Source organism: Myotis nattereri, assembly GCF_964212035.1.
Source record: "Myotis nattereri genome assembly, chromosome: 1".
Classification (NCBI taxonomy): Eukaryota; Metazoa; Chordata; class Mammalia; order Chiroptera; family Vespertilionidae; genus Myotis; species Myotis nattereri.
This window is the reverse complement of record NC_138075.1, coordinates 181,857,218-181,873,172: the sequence shown is the minus strand read 5'-3', so window position 1 is coordinate 181,873,172 and position 15,955 is coordinate 181,857,218. Positions and strand designations below refer to the sequence as shown.

Here is a 15,955-nt window from a genome sequence, read left to right as displayed (position 1 = left end):
TTGTGAACCAGAGGATAAAGCCTCTGGAGCTATTTCATCACCGTAATTAAATCTTCCACAAAGGACTAGTGATTTTGGTACATAGTTCTCCTGGAGTACATTTTTTATTAGGTTAGAATGATGCACAAAATGGATGGGCTTTTGTGGGGGGGAGGTAGGCGGGGGGACCCGAGGTTTTTGACTTGACCAGCGGTGTGGATGGAGGTGCCGTTAGCTGTGCTGAGGAATGTGGGAAAGTGTGGGTTTGGGGGCAAGATGAAGTGTTTGATTTTAGACGCATTTAGTTAGAAGAGCACCTGGAGACATCTAGTAGGCAGTCGGATGGATCCGTCTGATGCTCAGGTGAAGGACCGGGTTGGAAGTAGACATTTGTGAGTCATCATCATCAGGTGGATGGCAAGGGAAACAGAGGAAAAGCTGCGATTTTCCAGGGAGACCATTGAGAGAAAAAGGAGAAGATGGAAAGATTGGCCAGCACTCCGCAACAGGAAGTCAGAGACGGCCCGAGTGTAAGAGAACAATAGAGTTCTTTGGCTATATTGAATCCAGGGCAGAAAGCATTCCTCACTTGAAATGGAGAGATGATGGGCCTGACTGGCATGGCTCTGTGGTAGATCATCAACTGATGAACCAGGAGGTCACGGTTAGATTCCAATCAGGGCACATGCCCAGGTTGCAGGCTCAATCTCCAGTAGGGGGCGTGCAGGAGGCAGCCAATCAGTGATTCTCTCTCATCATTGATGATTCTCTCTCTCTATCCCTCTCCCTTCCTCTCTCAAATCAATAAAAATATATACATTTTTTAAAAAGGAGAGACAGTCTGTCTTCCATAATCTTGGAGCATCAGAATCAAACCAGAGACTAAAAGGGAAATTAATAGAAAGCAGAACATGCTTGGACAATGGCTGGGGAGGAGGTGCTGAGAAGCAAATTAGGAACTGGGGAGCCAGAAAGGAGCAATTGCTGTGAGCTGCTTTTCCTCCCCTTGGGGCTGAGAGGGTGCTGGGGGAGTATCTTGATTCCCCCAACACATGCCTCAGTGTCAGGAGACTGAAAGACCAGGCCCCGGACTGACAGGCATCATGGCCCTCATTGGAGGGGCCGGGTCCCTCCCTGACTGGGTATGAGCTCAGTGGCAGAGCGGTTGCCATGGAACCAGGTGAGGGTAAAGTTCTCTTGTTTTTTTCGCCCTTGTCTTTTAAAAATGTCAGGCATGCTATTTTTTTTTTTTAATATATTTTATTTTTTACAGAGAGGAAGGAGAGGGATAGAGAGTTAGAAACATCAATGAGAGAGAAACATCAATCAGCTGCCTCCTGCACACCTCCTACTGGGGATGTGCTCGCAACCAAGGTACATGCCCTTGACCGGAATTGAACCTGGGACCCTCTATCCACTGAGCCAAACTGGTTAGGGCAGGCACGGTATTTCTTATTTGTTGTTTCTTTTTTTTTTTTTTTACACTTAAATTTTTTTATTTATTTTTATTTTTATTTTTTTTAATTAAATCCTTATTGTTCAGATTATTACATTTGTTCCTCTTTTTTCCCCCCATAACTCCCCTCCTCCCAGTTCCCGCCCCACCCTCCGCCCTCACTCCCCACCCACTGTCCTCATCCATAGGTGCACGATTTTTGTCCAGTCTCTTCCCGTATCTCCCACACCCCTTTCCCCCCACAAGAATAGTCAGTCCATTCCCTTTCTATGTCCCTGATTCTATTATGATCACCAGATTATTTATTCACTTGATTCTTAGATTCACTTGTTGATAGATGCATGTTTGTTGTTCATAATTTGTATCTTTACCTTTTTCTTCTTCTTCCTCTTCTTAAAGGATACCTTTCAGCATTTCATCTAATACTGGTTTGGTGGTGATGAACTCCTTTAGCTTTTCCTTATCCATGAAGCTCTTTATCTGACCTTCAGTTCTGAATGATAGCTTTGCTGGATAAAGTAATCTTGGTTGTAGGTTCTTGGTATTCATCACTTTGAATATTTCTTGCCATTCCCTTCTGGCCTGCAAAGTTTCTGTTGAGAAATCAGCTGACAGTCATATGGGTATTCCCTTGTAGGTAACTGAGTTTCTTTCTCTTGCTGCTTTTAAGATTCTCTCTTTGTCTTTTGCTCTTGGCATTTTAATTATGATGTGTCTTGGTGTGGTCCTGTTTGGATTCCTTTTGTTTGGGGTTCTCTAAGCTTCCTGGACCTGTAAGTCTATTTCTCTCACCAGGTGGGGGAAGTTTTCTGTCATTATTTCTTCAAATAGGTTTTCAATATCTTGCTCTCTCTCATCTTCTGGCACCCCTATAATTCTGATGTTGGTACGCTTGAAGCTGTCCCAGAGGCTCCTTACACTATCTTCGTATTTTTGGATTCTTTTTTCATTTTGCTTTTCCAGTTGGGTGTTTTTTGCTTCTTCGCATTTCGAATCTTTGACTTGATTCTTGTGCTCCTCTGGTCTGCTGTTGGGTGTCTGTATAATATTCTTTATTTCAGTCAGTGTATGCTTACTTTCTAGTTGGTTCTTTATCACAACATCGAGGGTCTCATTAGATTTCTTGAGGATCTCACTACATTTATCAGCAGCTTCTAGACAGTTCTTCAGAGACCTTAAAAGTGTGGTTCTGCCGAAACCGGTTTGGCTCAGTGGATAGAGCGTCGGCCTGCGGACTAAAGGGTCCCAGGTTCGATTCCGGTCAGGGGCATGTACCTGGGTTGCGGGCACATCCCCAGTAGGAGATGTGCAGGAGGCAGCTGATCGATGTTTCTCTCTCATCGATGTTTCTAACTCTCTATCTCTCTCCCTTCCTCTCTGTAAAAAATCAATAAAATATATTTAAAAAAAAAAAAAAAAAAAAGTGTGGTTCTGAACTCTATATCCTCCATGGACAATTTTGTCCTGTTTCTTTGTCTTCGCATTTTTTATGCTTTCTTGGTGCACCCCCTAGTGGTCTTTGTGCGCAGTCTTGTTGTAGTTAAGCCTTGATTGTTGTCGGCAGTAGTGGGGGTGATTTGACCTCCAGGCTAACTGGCTACGAGAGTCCGCTGTGTCTGCAGTGGGAGAGCTTCTGTGCTGGATCTCTAGGGCGGTGCTAATCTAGCATTTGCCTGAGGCTATTCGGCAAATGGCTCTGCGCAGGGCTTGGGCGGGGCGGGTCCCTGGGATCTACAGGGCGGGCGGAGCAAGCAGTTATGGCTGCTCTCAGTTCCGTCCCTAGGGGCTCTGCCTCACAGAGTCCCAGCAACCACTGCAAACCTCGGAGAGAAAGCTGCCTTTGATTTCCTACCGAAGCCAGACAGTCGCGCTTCTCCCGTTTGAGTCTGGAGCTCAGAGTCTGAAACTCCCTCCTGATTGAAAACAACAACTGCGCCCTCCGCCGCCAGCCCGCTCCGTGCGCACTCCGCACCTCAGTATTTCACTTCAGCACTGCGCCTCCTCTGAGTCTGGGTATGATATTCTCTTTCCTCCTAGTTGTAGAATTTCCACTCAGCCAGTCTTCCTGTGGTTCTGGATGATGTCTGTTCCATCTTTAGTTGTTTTTTGAAGTGGTTGTTCGAGGCAGCAATCTCTGGCGTTGACCTATGCCGCCATCTTGGTTTTCCTGTTGTTTCTTATATGACAGTGAAACAGTTATATCTTACTTTTATGTGCTGGTCCTTCACAGATATTAGCTCACTCGTTTACCACAATAGCTCTCTGATTTAGATACCATTTTTGTCCTTGATTTATCTATGAGGAAACTAAGACACGGGGAGCTTTAGTAACTTGCCCAAAGTCACACAGCTAGTAAGTTGTAGAGTAGACTGTGGTCTGAGGTGGTCTAGCTTGAATCTATGCTTCTAACCGCCATCCTATATAACGATCCTGGAATAAAGATGAGGATTACTATTGTTATATAATGCCTGCCTATATGTTAAAATTGAAAAACAGAAGACTTATCACTTGCTCATCCTTTTCATTGGAATTTTGCTTGCCATGATTGAGAACTTTATTCTTACTACTGAGGCGCATTCCACTTTTTTTTCTTTTTAACCTCTAGAGACTTGTCTGCTTAAAATGAACCAAGGGTTTGTGATAAGTTTCCAAGGAAAAGTGTCATCAAAAGGCTTTTCTGACAGTTTTGGTTTGAGTCATAAATTTGTTTGGTGTCTTTGTTTTATTTTTACTTTGGTTTTTTGTTTGTTTGTTTTTCACTTAAGGTGTCTGCTGTCATCTTCATTTTCAAAGATTTGTAGTTCCCTTCCAGGGATTTCAGTTAATTTATAGCCCTGGGTCTTAGTGTTGGAAGGTTTTTATGTTTCTGAAAGCTTAAATCACTCCTTACCACGGTAGTAAGTTGGGGAGAACCAGCCTGTTGTATTCCCAGGAGGCCGGTCTCACTGCTGCTGACCGGCCTCTCCTGGGCAACGGGTCCCCTGAGGCCCAGAGAAGCTCACGGCTTATTCACAGTGACCTGTGTGCCACCTGGTATGCTTTGAATGGTTGTGTTTACGGTCAGTTCATCGAATCACACAGAATCCCCCCAAAAAAGATTTGAATTACAACTTGGGGAGCAGAGGGTTATAAAATGTGTCTTCAAATCGTAACATTTAGAGTTGGAAAGAACCTAGAAGATCACAGTGGTCCAGGCATTTCAGTTTATAGCTGGAAACCTGGAATGTGCCCAGGGCTTTCTGAGCGCACAGAGAACCCCTAACCTCTGGAGGCACAGCCAGCGGCCCAGGCCGGGGCTCCCAGTAGGAGGCGTGCCATGTCCAGAAATTACAGACCGGTTTTATTTTGTGCACCAGTGTCAGTCAGTTGGTGCGCGCTGTCAGAATCACTTTGTTGGGACAGATTTGGAGGCTCAGTTTTGCCCCAAGAGGAAAGAATGCCGCCGCCGCCTCTTAGCAGTATCTTCAGGGGTCCCACGGGGGAATTGACCGCATGCTACACTTGTTTATCGTCTGTTTTAGAGGATGCCTGTTAGGCGGGACGAGGATAGCAAGGAGACCGTCCCAGGTAGAAGAGCTAGTGTGAGCAAAGGCGTGGAGGCAGAGCTTGGTGTGCGATGCTGGGCCAGAAACAGTGAGCCGGGTGGTGTGGGACCGAAGACAGGAGGCCCCGGATGCAGGGAATCGGGCTTTATCTCTCGGGGAAGGGGGGGGCGTAGACATTCCTGAAGCCTTCCTACCACGCTGAACTGCCGGAGAGCCTCGCCTAGAAGCGCGCTGATTGAAAATGAGCTTTAGAAAACGTTCTTCTGCATTCCAGCTACAAGCCCATCGTGGAATATATCGATGCCCAGTTTGAGGCCTACTTACAAGAGGAATTGAAGATCAAGCGTTCTCTCTTCAACTACCACGACACCAGGATCCACGCGTGCCTCTACTTCATCGCCCCGACTGGGCACTCCCTGAAGTCCCTGGACCTGGTCACCATGAAGAAACTGGACAGTAAGGTACTCGCCGCCCGTCTGCTGCCCCCCCTCTCCTGTCAGCTCACCTTTGTTCCAGAGCCCCCATGCATTCTCTACTTTCAGTGTACATTTTGTTTTGTTTTGTTGTAAAAACATTTTTTAAAAACAGTTATGGGTTCACAGCAAAACTAAGAGGGAGCTACAGAGATTTCCCACATCCCTCCCCCCGCCCCCCCATGCATAATCTCCCCCATTACCAGCATCCCCCTTCAGAGTGGTACATTTGTTAGAATTGATTAAGTGCGTCGATACATCATAATCCCCCAAAGTCCATAGTTGACATTAAACTTCCCTCTTGGTGTACACTCTGTGGGTTTGAACAAATGTGTAATGACATGTATCCATCATTATAGTATCAGGCACAGTAGTTTTATTGCCCCAAAAACCCCATGCTCTGCCTGTTCGTCCCCCAACCCCATAATTTGTGTTTTCTGGTTTATCGAACCATAGGGTTGAGCAATGTGAGAAAAATGCTTCAAAACTTCTCTGGATGTTAGGAGAAAACAAAAAACAAAGCCATGTAGCTTTGTTACAAAGCATTTTTAGTTCTTTTTAAATAGTTTATTGATTTTTTTTTAGAGAGAGAGGGTGAGAAAGAGAAACATCAATGAGAGAGAAACATCCATCAGTTGGCTGCCTCCTGCAAGCCCCCTCCTGGGCATTGAGCCTGCAACCTGGGCATGTGTCCTGACCAGGAGTCGAACCGGCAACCTCCCGGTACACAGGACAACACCCAACCAACTGAGCACACTGGCCAGGGCTATTTTTAGTTCTTAAATTCGCATAGTGTATGGTCTGGTGAGTTGGGAAATTACTTAGTGGAGACAGAGAAATGGTCATATGAGGGGTTAAATTTAGGGAGATTGAAACATAAACCTATGATTTCTTTATTTCCTTAAAAGCTTTCACTAAATCTCTTAAAAGGTTTGGCTTTAATTTGAAGTTTAGAATGAAAAAAGAAGTTGATTTTTTTATCTGTGTGATAACAGTCCATCTTAGATGTTGAAGCTGACTGCGCCCATGAGTTGAAAAGAAGTGAAGTCCTAGTTGCAGTTTGACCCCTGAGCTTTCCACATTGATAACCTCTCTCTCTCACAACATTTGAAGGAAGGAGCTGATCTGCATTTCAGTTCATTTAATTTTCCATTTTGGGATAAATGGAAGGTAATAGATTTCTGAAATAAATCAGCAGCAGACGAGAACAACCACAGAACGAAGCTATGGTATTTTCTCCTTTTGAGTTCAATACCAAGTCTTATCAAACTGAAATTAAGACTGTGATAATTTCAGAAAAGATTTGCAAGTCCCTGGGAATGAGGAAAAAGAGACTTTAAGTCTAAATCGCCTGGTTTGTCTATCTGATCAAACTGGCCTAAAAACAGTGGCCCCCTGCCATTTTGTCTGTGTGGATATTAACTGAACAGTCAATGTGTACAGAAGATAGCCCGTGTGAGCAGCCGGAGTTTCTGTTCCTTAGGTCCCGATCCCAGTGTCCCACCGTTTCTCTCTCCGGTGTCCCCCGCCCCCCCGTCAGTGATGTGTTTTTGTGTTTAGTCTGCCACTTGCTGGAGAGGAAGCCCGAGCGGGATGAGATTGGGAGCTGGTTGAGGAGTAGGTTTTTCTACCAACATGTCATCTCATTCTGGTTTATCAAGGATTTCTGATTTGACTCTTGGGATAAAAGGAGAATCAAAGGAATGCAGACGGGACCTGGAAGCCTCCCTAGAGACTCTCCTCTGGCCAGGACGGCTTTCTCACGGAGTTCGTCCCTTTCCACCTGAGCTGGGTGGAGAGCAGGGTCCCAGGTATCGGATGGCAGCAGCATCTTATTGAAGCCGCGGTACCGGCCAGGGAGTGGAGGAAAGTTAATCTTAAAAGTGAATTTTTAAGAATGTGTGCTGTGGACAGCGCTGACAGAAGCTGAAAGATGAGTGTCCCACCTCAGGGTCGGGGCTTGCCCTGCAGGACACCTTGGCTCTTCGGGGCTTTCTGCTGCTGTTGTCCAACTCCCCTGGTCCAGGTAACCGATACTCTGAAAGCGAGCCCGGCCTCGGGCATAGGTCTCCTTCTGGCCTGAAGGAGTTGTGCGATCGATGGAAGCTAACTTTCAAAAGAACTGGCTGGTGTGATTTTGAAAAGTTTAAAAGTAGGTGAAACCATGTTTGTTTTGGTTAATAGTTAGGTGCTCCCCTCAGGTTATCAGAAGGACAAAAGGATGTTTCCTGCATAGAGGTGAATATTCCACTGTTCTAACTAATGAAAACTCTGTTTTATACTGCAAACTACTGCCAGGAACGTGCAAAAATCCAGGTCCTAAGGAGCAGGGAGGGGCCTGAAAGGAGTGGCTGGTTATTCAAGGATAGACGTCCTTGTTATCGCCTGTTCTCATAGAGCAGCGTCCTGCGGAAGCGTGAGGTAGCCCAGGAGAGGAAATGGCAACTGTGCTTCCAGCTCCGAGGTGAAGAGAAAGTGTTCGCAGGTGGAACTAAAAGATTATCCCATGTCATCTTAATTTTGCACCTCCGTCAAAGGTCCTATTGTCAATATCACCTCTATTCTCCAAGTGAAGTTTATACATTTTCACTTATCTGTTTGCTATTTTTATTCGTCTATTTTTCTCACGTTGGAATTGTGTCTGTTTTATAGGTGAACATCATCCCAATAATTGCAAAAGCTGATACCATCGCCAAGAACGAATTGCACAAATTCAAGAGTAAGATCATGAGTGAACTGGTCAGCAACGGAGTCCAGATATATCAGTTTCCCACAGATGAAGAAACGGTGGCAGAGATCAATGCGACCATGAGTGTAAGTCCTCAAGTGAGAAAGGACCAGGCAGTGAGTCTCCAGCAGGCTTTTCTTCGCATCAGCAGTGCAGAGCGACTAGGGCACTAGACTGGGAACTTGATGTCTTCCGTGTGGCCTAGCTCTGCCCCTAGTTCCAGTCATTTAGCCACTGTGCTACTCGGTTCTCCCATCTATCAAATGGGAGAGTTACGCAAGGTGGTCTCACATTTCCTCCCCACTCTAACAGTTACGATTTCTACAGCGGAACTTGAAGGGAGGGCCAGCCCAGCGCCGTTTCACACAGAGCAGCTTGAGGGAGGCAGATCTCTGCTCGCTGTGCCGGGTAGGCAGACACATGGCCACCTGCCTCGCTTCGCTTCTGAGATTGGTTCCTGCCTCTCCCCCATTTTTTATTTTCCCCACCCTTTCCTGAATCACTAGGTAAACTGGCAGTTGAGGGTGTAATTTCCACATCACAGGGAGAAATTGGTCAGGAGATTAGTGATTAAAGCTGCAGCAATCTAGGTGTGCCTGGGAAATCATCTCTCCTGGCGAGCCCCCATCTGGCCGGGATAGCCGCAGCATCCCCCTGCTCTCTGTGTATCTGAGCCATGGCTCAGCTCTGAGCCACAGTGGCTGTGTGTATCTTTTTTCATCGGGAAATGGGTAACTCCTGTAAAAGCAGCATTCTTTGCATACACACTGTGGATGCCCAGTAATGGTCTTTAGAATTCTTAACATTGTAGATGACCTTCAATGAAGTGTAATTAGCAGCTACCGAAGAGCCTGGCCTTACCTGAACGCATGCTAACATTTGATTTTGACGTGTGCCTAGTGGCAGAGGAAGCCAGTCTAAATTTTCAAATTTGTGGGAGGTGAAAGTATGCCATGAAAAACTGTCTAATCCCATCATTTTTAAATGTACTAGTGGTACTTTTAAAAATTCACAGGCATATTGAGATATGATTGATATACTGTACAATTGTTTTTCTAGTATATTCACAGACTTGTGCAGCCAATGCCACAAACAATTTTAGAACATTTTCTTCACCTCAAAAAGAAACCATATACCTTTACGCTGTCCATTCTCTAACCATCCCAGCCACAGGCAACCACTGATCCACTTTCTTGTCTCTACATTTGCCAATGCTGGACATTTTCTAGAATGGGAGTCGTGCTGAGGTCCATCTAGAGCAGTGGTTCTCAACCTTCCTAATGCCGCGACCCTTTAATACCGTTCCTCATGTTGTGGTGACCCCCAACCATAAAATTATTTTCGTTGCTACTCTATAACACTAATTTTGCTACTGTTATGAATCGTAATGTAAATATCTGATATGCAGGATGTATTTTCATTGTTACAAATTGAACATAATTAAAGCATAGTGATTAATCACAAAAACAATATGTAATTATATATGTGTTTTCCCATGGTCTTAGGCGACCCCTGTGAAAGGGTCGTTCGACCCACAGGTTGAGAACCGCTGCTCTAGAGGATTCAATGACTTGGTCAAAGCCAGGCCGTTAGGAGCAGCCCTGAGATTCCAGCCCAGACCCCGAGCCCGAGTCCTGTGTTACGTCTGGCCTCATTCTATGGGAGATCAGGTTACTCCACAAACTGCCTCTTGTTTCTTCGGCTCGGCATGCGGACTTTTCTGTAGAGGGCTGTTTCATGTAGGCAAGATTTCTTCCTTACAGTAATCCCACTATGACTAGGACTTTGGAAGCAAATGTACCTTTCTTCGTCTCTGGGGCTCTTACTGGATGAATTTAAAATTTAGGGATCTCATCAACGCAGAGCTCCACGCTGCCCTGTTCTGGCCACACGCGGAGTTGTCGCCCTGGCTGTCGTCCTCCTGTGGCCAGGACAGTAAGGTGCTGGAAGAGCCTGGAGTGCAGATCCTTCCTGGGAAGCAGGCCCAGGGGGTGTGAAAGGAAGGTCGCCATTGGGAGAATGACTGGACTCATTCAAAAGACAGAACCAAAACTGATGGGCCAAAGAGCAGAGAGGGGTTTGGGCCCATATGGAGTTTGACTGTTGGCACCACCGCCACACAACCAACACCTGATCCAAGTGGTGAGTTCCCCTCACGAGTGGTGGGTGAACAGCAAATTCCGCTTCAACTCACGGAGAAGAGATAACTTGGAGGGATTCCTGTACCGGGTCAAACTGAACAATACGTAAGGTCTCTTCTGCGTGTCACGTTGTATTGAGAACTTCATGGTATTAGTAGCACCTGGCATTTTTGACATTTAGGGAGCATTTACTATGTACCAGGTATTGTTTGAGCCTTTCCGTTTCATCTTTACAACAGTCCCCCGGGAGGTACTATTATTTCTACCTCACATCCTGAAGACGGCAGCCATGCACCACCTAAGGTTGCACAGCCGTCTGTGGCGGAGGCAGGAGCTTCGTTCTGGAGCCGAAATCCTCGCCCTTTACGATACCCACCACCAAGCAGAGCAGTGTGCTGTTCATGCCACTGTCTAGGACTCGGGTTGTGATGCCACGTGTGTACTCCCCGTGGAACTGCGATTCGGGTGTCCGTGTGGGATTCAGGAAGGAACATCTCATTCTCTCTGTCTATCCCTCCCCATTCTTTCCAGTCGTCTTGCACGGTCAGGAAACTAAATTTGTGTTAACTTCCTTTGAAAGGAAACACCCATGAACCTTCCGCTCTCTTTCTCCCTTTATCAGGTGAATAGCCATTCCCAAATTCATCTTGCTCTTTAGCAGGCATTTTCCTTTCGGCCTTCATTGCCAACCACCCCCGGTGAGGAAATGCCGTGTGAAATGTGGGAGGGGCTCCCTTGGCAGGTGCCCGGTCACTCTGCTTGCGTGGGAGAAGCATTTTCCATGGCCGTTAACACCAAACTGTGGCCAGAAGGGTCCTGGCGCTCCTGAGCTTCTGGGAAAGAGACGTGCTTTCCTCCTTCCTGTGCAGGCTGAGACAGACGGGAGAGTGTAACTATCTTGAGAAAACAAACACCACTTGGGCAGCCTGGGTGGAGGGTTACGCCAGGTTCTCTGTGGGAGAGGACTTGGCTTTAAAACATTCCTCCTTGCTCGACTTACCTGCAGTGGAAGGACCCTGGGTCAGGGAACCCTCCATCATAATTCTCAGGGCAGCCATTTCATATGTTCTTATTCTTATATGCTAATAGAAAAGAGAGAGAATTTCTGTCCATCCCCACTACCACCCCCAACTCCCCCACCACCACCGATGCAGCCGTAGCTTCCAAATGAACCACGTGGAGCAGTCGGTTGTCTTGACCACCAACCGCTTGAGGTAAGTCCAGGTGCAAGGCCTGAGCCAGTAGTTTGGGAGGGCTACGCTGTGTTTCTGGCTTGAATTTTGTGCAGCGGTCAGCCACCTGAAGCAGTGCTGTGGAACAGAAATATGAGCCACACGAGCAATTTAACCCTTTCTAGTAGCCACATAAGAAAAAACGGAAAAGAAACATGAAATTAATTTTATAACTTATTTAACCCAATATACACAACATATTATCATTACAACATGTAATAAATATAAAGATTATTAATGAGGTTTTTTTCAAAGTCTGAAGTCCAAAGTGTATGTTACATTCATAAGACATTCCAACTTGGATGCGTACTTACTGACTCCTAACATACTTAAAAGTTTTTAAAATATAAAATAGATACCCAAAGGATCATTTTTCTTTAACACTTGCATCCACATTGACAAAACTGGTTCTTCTCTTTGTAGAAGATTTGAGTTTGCAGCAAAGTGAAATTCCGTTTCTTGATTCCATGAGCCCCATTTCAAATGTCCGAGGGCCACATAGGTGAGCAGCTACTGTATTGGACAGCTTGTGTCTAAAGCTTACTGTATAGTTGCAAAGACCCATACAGCGTCCCCATGGATCTAGCTCAGATCAAATATTCAGAATGGGTGTGGACAGGTAGGATGCCCACACACTCACATGCACGCGTGCGTGCGACTGCAGCGTCTCCCTCTTCTACCTCCCGGCTTCTCCCGCCACTGAGCAGGGGCCTGAAGCAGCAGGGAGAGTATAGAGGCAGGTGGAAAACCAGCCTTCACCAGAGCTGGGGAGGATGACTGCAGCAGGTCCTTAAATAACAGCACTTTGTTCACCGTCCTTTCGTATAAATTTGATGAGTGAAGGAAAAACTGTCTCCTGACCAGGCCCACTGTCTGTGTGGAGTTGTCGTGTTCTCCCCACATCTGCGTGGGTTTTCTCTGGATACTCTGGTTTCCCCCACTTTCCAGGGGTGTGGGTGTTGGGTGAACCGTGTGTATCTAATTGTCCCGGTCCGAGTGTGGGTGCGGGTGCGGGTGCGCCCTTTGGTGGAAGGCGGGCGTTCTGTCCAGGGAGGGTCTCCCCTGGTGCTCTGAGCTTCCGGGAGAGGCCCTGGCCACCCTGGACCATGAACTGGAATCAGCAGGTTGGGAAATAATGATCTTGTTTTTATTAATCTTTCTTCACTGTATGTGTAGCTCACATGCATTTCCATGTGTAGAAGTATTTGGGTCTTTGTAATTTCAGTGATGTTTTTGCGACCAGAAATATGCCATAGGAACTTAACTCTTATTGATGTCAATGAAACTCGAGTAAAACGATCTCATTTTATGGTCGTTTCACTTAAAGTTGCGGTTTCTAAGAACTTGTTGACGACGTTCAGTGCGGACTCATTGTACGCTCCATCCTTGTGTTGTTGGCAGGTCCACCTGCCATTTGCCGTGGTCGGCAGCACTGAAGAGGTGAAGATCGGCAACAAGATGGCCAAGGCCAGGCAGTACCCGTGGGGCGTGGTGCAGGGTATGTGTGCGGCAGGGAAGGGATTCTTCACGTTCAACCCCTGTGGTGACTGACCACGTTTCTCCCTCCCCACCGTGTTTGAGGAGCTCCTTAATCGTGGGCAGGTGGAAGGGAGTGGCAGGGTTGTACACCCGGTAGTCGTGGAGGTGAGAAAGAAATAGCGATCAGGTAGGACGATGGTTACAGTGGAGAGAAGAGGCTGCAAAGCCCTAGTGCCCATGAGGCAGCCCCTGAAAAATGGCTTGTGGGAAATTCAGTATAAATTCCTGTGAGGAGAGCTCTTCCCTAGGGGTCTGAACCATTTTCCTCACTAAAGCATAAGAAAGCTGCAAAGAGTTTCTTGCAAACAAGAGAATGCTTATCTTTCCATACCTGTTCATCTCTGGGAACATTGTCCTCCAATTAAATGTTATTTCAGGCCCAGCCGCCATGGCTCAGTGGTTGAGTGTCAACTATGAACCTAGAGGTCATGATTCGAGTACCCGGTCAGAGCTCGATCCCCCGTGTGGGGCGTGGAGGAGGCAGCTGATCAGTGATTCTGTCTCATCATTGATGTTTCTATCTCTCTCTCCCTCCCCTTCCTCTCTGAAATCAATAACATTTATTTTGAAAAATAACAAATGTGATCTCAGTAAATATCTGAGAATTAAGAGAATGTCTGACCTATTTTTGGTGCTGGGAGACATGACCACAGTCTCTAACCTGAAGAAGCTTCCCAGACGCCAGTTTTATGGGCAAGGTAGTATATTAAAAATCCATGTGCAGCTCCAGACAGCATGGAGAAATAGGCCTGCCTTTTTCTTTTATTATATACTAGAGGCCTGGTGCACGAATTCATGCATAGGTGGGGTTCCTCGACCTGGCAGGTGATTGGGGCTAGCGGGTGGGCAGCAGGGTGGGGGAGAGGGGTTGCAGAAGGTTGGCTGGCTGTGGGAGCTTGGCTGTGGGAGCACACTGACCACCAGGGGCCAGCTCCTGCATTGAGCATCTGCCCCCTAGTGGTCAGTGCTTGTCATAGCAACTGGTCATTCGGTCACTGAGGCATATATGTATATATATACACATACATTTTTTTAATTGATTTCAGAGAGGAAGGGAAAGAGAAATATCAATGATGATAGAGAATCATTGATCTGTTGCCTCCTGCACACCCTCTGCTGAGGATGGAGCCCGCAAACCAGGATGTGCCCTGACCAGGAATTGAACCATGATCTCCATGGTTTGTATGTGGACCACTGAGCCACACCTGCCGGGCTAGGCCTGTCTTTGACGCCAGACGTCATGGTGTTTGAACATAGACTCTGCTTCCTCTGTGTGAGCTAATCCATGCTTCTGTGTCTACAAAGCAGGAGTCATTATGAAGAGTAAAGACAGTATTTGTCTGTCTCCTCCCACAGTGCCCTGCACTGGGCAGGCACTCGGCAGTCACTCCTGTCGTCAATATTCTGGTCAAAGTCAGAAACGTTGTCTTCATTGGGAAAGTGAGGTGGATCCAGTAGAGGATCATCCGGTGGCTTTGGGAGATTTCAGGAGCCGTGGTGACAATATCTTGGAAACATTCCCCCTGATTATCAGTGACTGACAGCAGCCCCGCCCTCCGCTTCCCCTCCCCCATCTCTTGCAGTGGAGAATGAAAACCATTGTGATTTTGTGAAACTGCGGGAGATGCTGATCCGCGTGAACATGGAAGACTTGCGAGAGCAGACTCACACCCGCCACTACGAGTTGTATCGACGTTGTAAGCTCGAGGAGATGGGGTTCAAGGACACTGACCCTGACAGCAAGCCCTTCAGGTATGCGGCCACCTGGCAGTCAGGTGTTCCTGACAGTGGGAAGGTGGAGTGTTGTGAGTCGCAGAAGTGCTTGTTGGGTGGAACTGTCAGAGGGAAGCACCTGGGAGGGCAGGAGATCTCATGTTGCCAGGCACTGTGGCAACCACTCTATCTGGATTGTCTGCCATCGGTGTCGTTGCTGTCACTGTCATCACCCTCATTTTACAAAGCAGGAAACTAAGGCACTGAGGTGTAAACAGCCAGCCGAGGTCCGACAAGTAGGAAGTGACGGGGGCAGCGGGGGAGGTTTTGAACCCGTGCCCTTAATCGTTACACTCACAGAGGCACAGAGCCTGGCCTAGGCATTTACAAAGGCGCAGCTGCGCCCTGCAGTTTGCCTCATTCGTTTCTGCCAGATGGGTTTGACTTCCCAAGCTTGCTCTTTCAGAAGTGCTCTGTTCGCTTCCAGTGGTTTGATGCACTTCTGACAACAAATGAGTAGGAAAGGGGATAACTTACAGAAAACTGCTTACAGTCCACATCTTTGATGGATGGAGATGAAGAGGCAAAATGTGAAGGGGGAAATATGGAAATTAACGCATAATTAGTGGCTTAGCAAAGGTCCCCGCCTTGTCAGAGCCACGTGTGGGAAGGGGCCTCCCGGGGAGGGTGCCGGGCCTGGTGAAGTGTCAGTGGAAGGGGCGGCTGCCACGCCAGGATCGCAGGAAAGGATTGCTCTGTCCAAACCGAGCCCTCGCAATTTCTTCATGTAGCTGTGCAGTGTATCTGAGCTCGGTGTCTCTACCGACGGGGGAGGAGGGGGGTGTGGTACGGGTCCTCAGAAAAGACTATCTTCCTCCTCTTTTGTGGCCACTATAACTCATACTCTGATACCTGGGAGCAGGTGGGCCATAGTGCCTGAGGCAGCCTGTGTGCGGGTGGCAGGCTCCAGGCCCCCAGATCTGAGCTGCCCTGGGGCGGTAGGGGTTTGGGGATTTGCTGTAGAGGTAGTTTGGTAAAGTCTGGGCTGGTCTCCTGGTACAGTGCTACTGTGGTGCTGTGAGGTGTGTAAGAACATTGATAAGAACAAATGGAGACCCCAACCAAAAGCTTCTAACCAAGAGGTTAACC

General features: G+C 47.2%; 1 protein-coding gene across 4 annotated transcripts in view; it reads left to right on the top strand.

Moving 5' to 3' along the window:
• SEPTIN11 (septin 11) overlaps positions 1–15,955 on the top strand; it is a 92,742-nt gene that overhangs the window by 60,747 nt on the left and 16,040 nt on the right. For all 4 annotated transcript variants that reach the window (XM_081100918.1, XM_081100916.1, XM_081100919.1 and 1 more), the window contains exons 4-7: positions 5,255–5,441; positions 8,106–8,267; positions 12,956–13,052; positions 14,677–14,845. In XM_081100918.1, the coding sequence (XP_080957044.1) occupies positions 5,255–5,441; positions 8,106–8,267; positions 12,956–13,052; positions 14,677–14,845 (615 nt within the window). The remainder of the gene's footprint in view (positions 1–5,254; positions 5,442–8,105; positions 8,268–12,955; positions 13,053–14,676; positions 14,846–15,955) is intronic.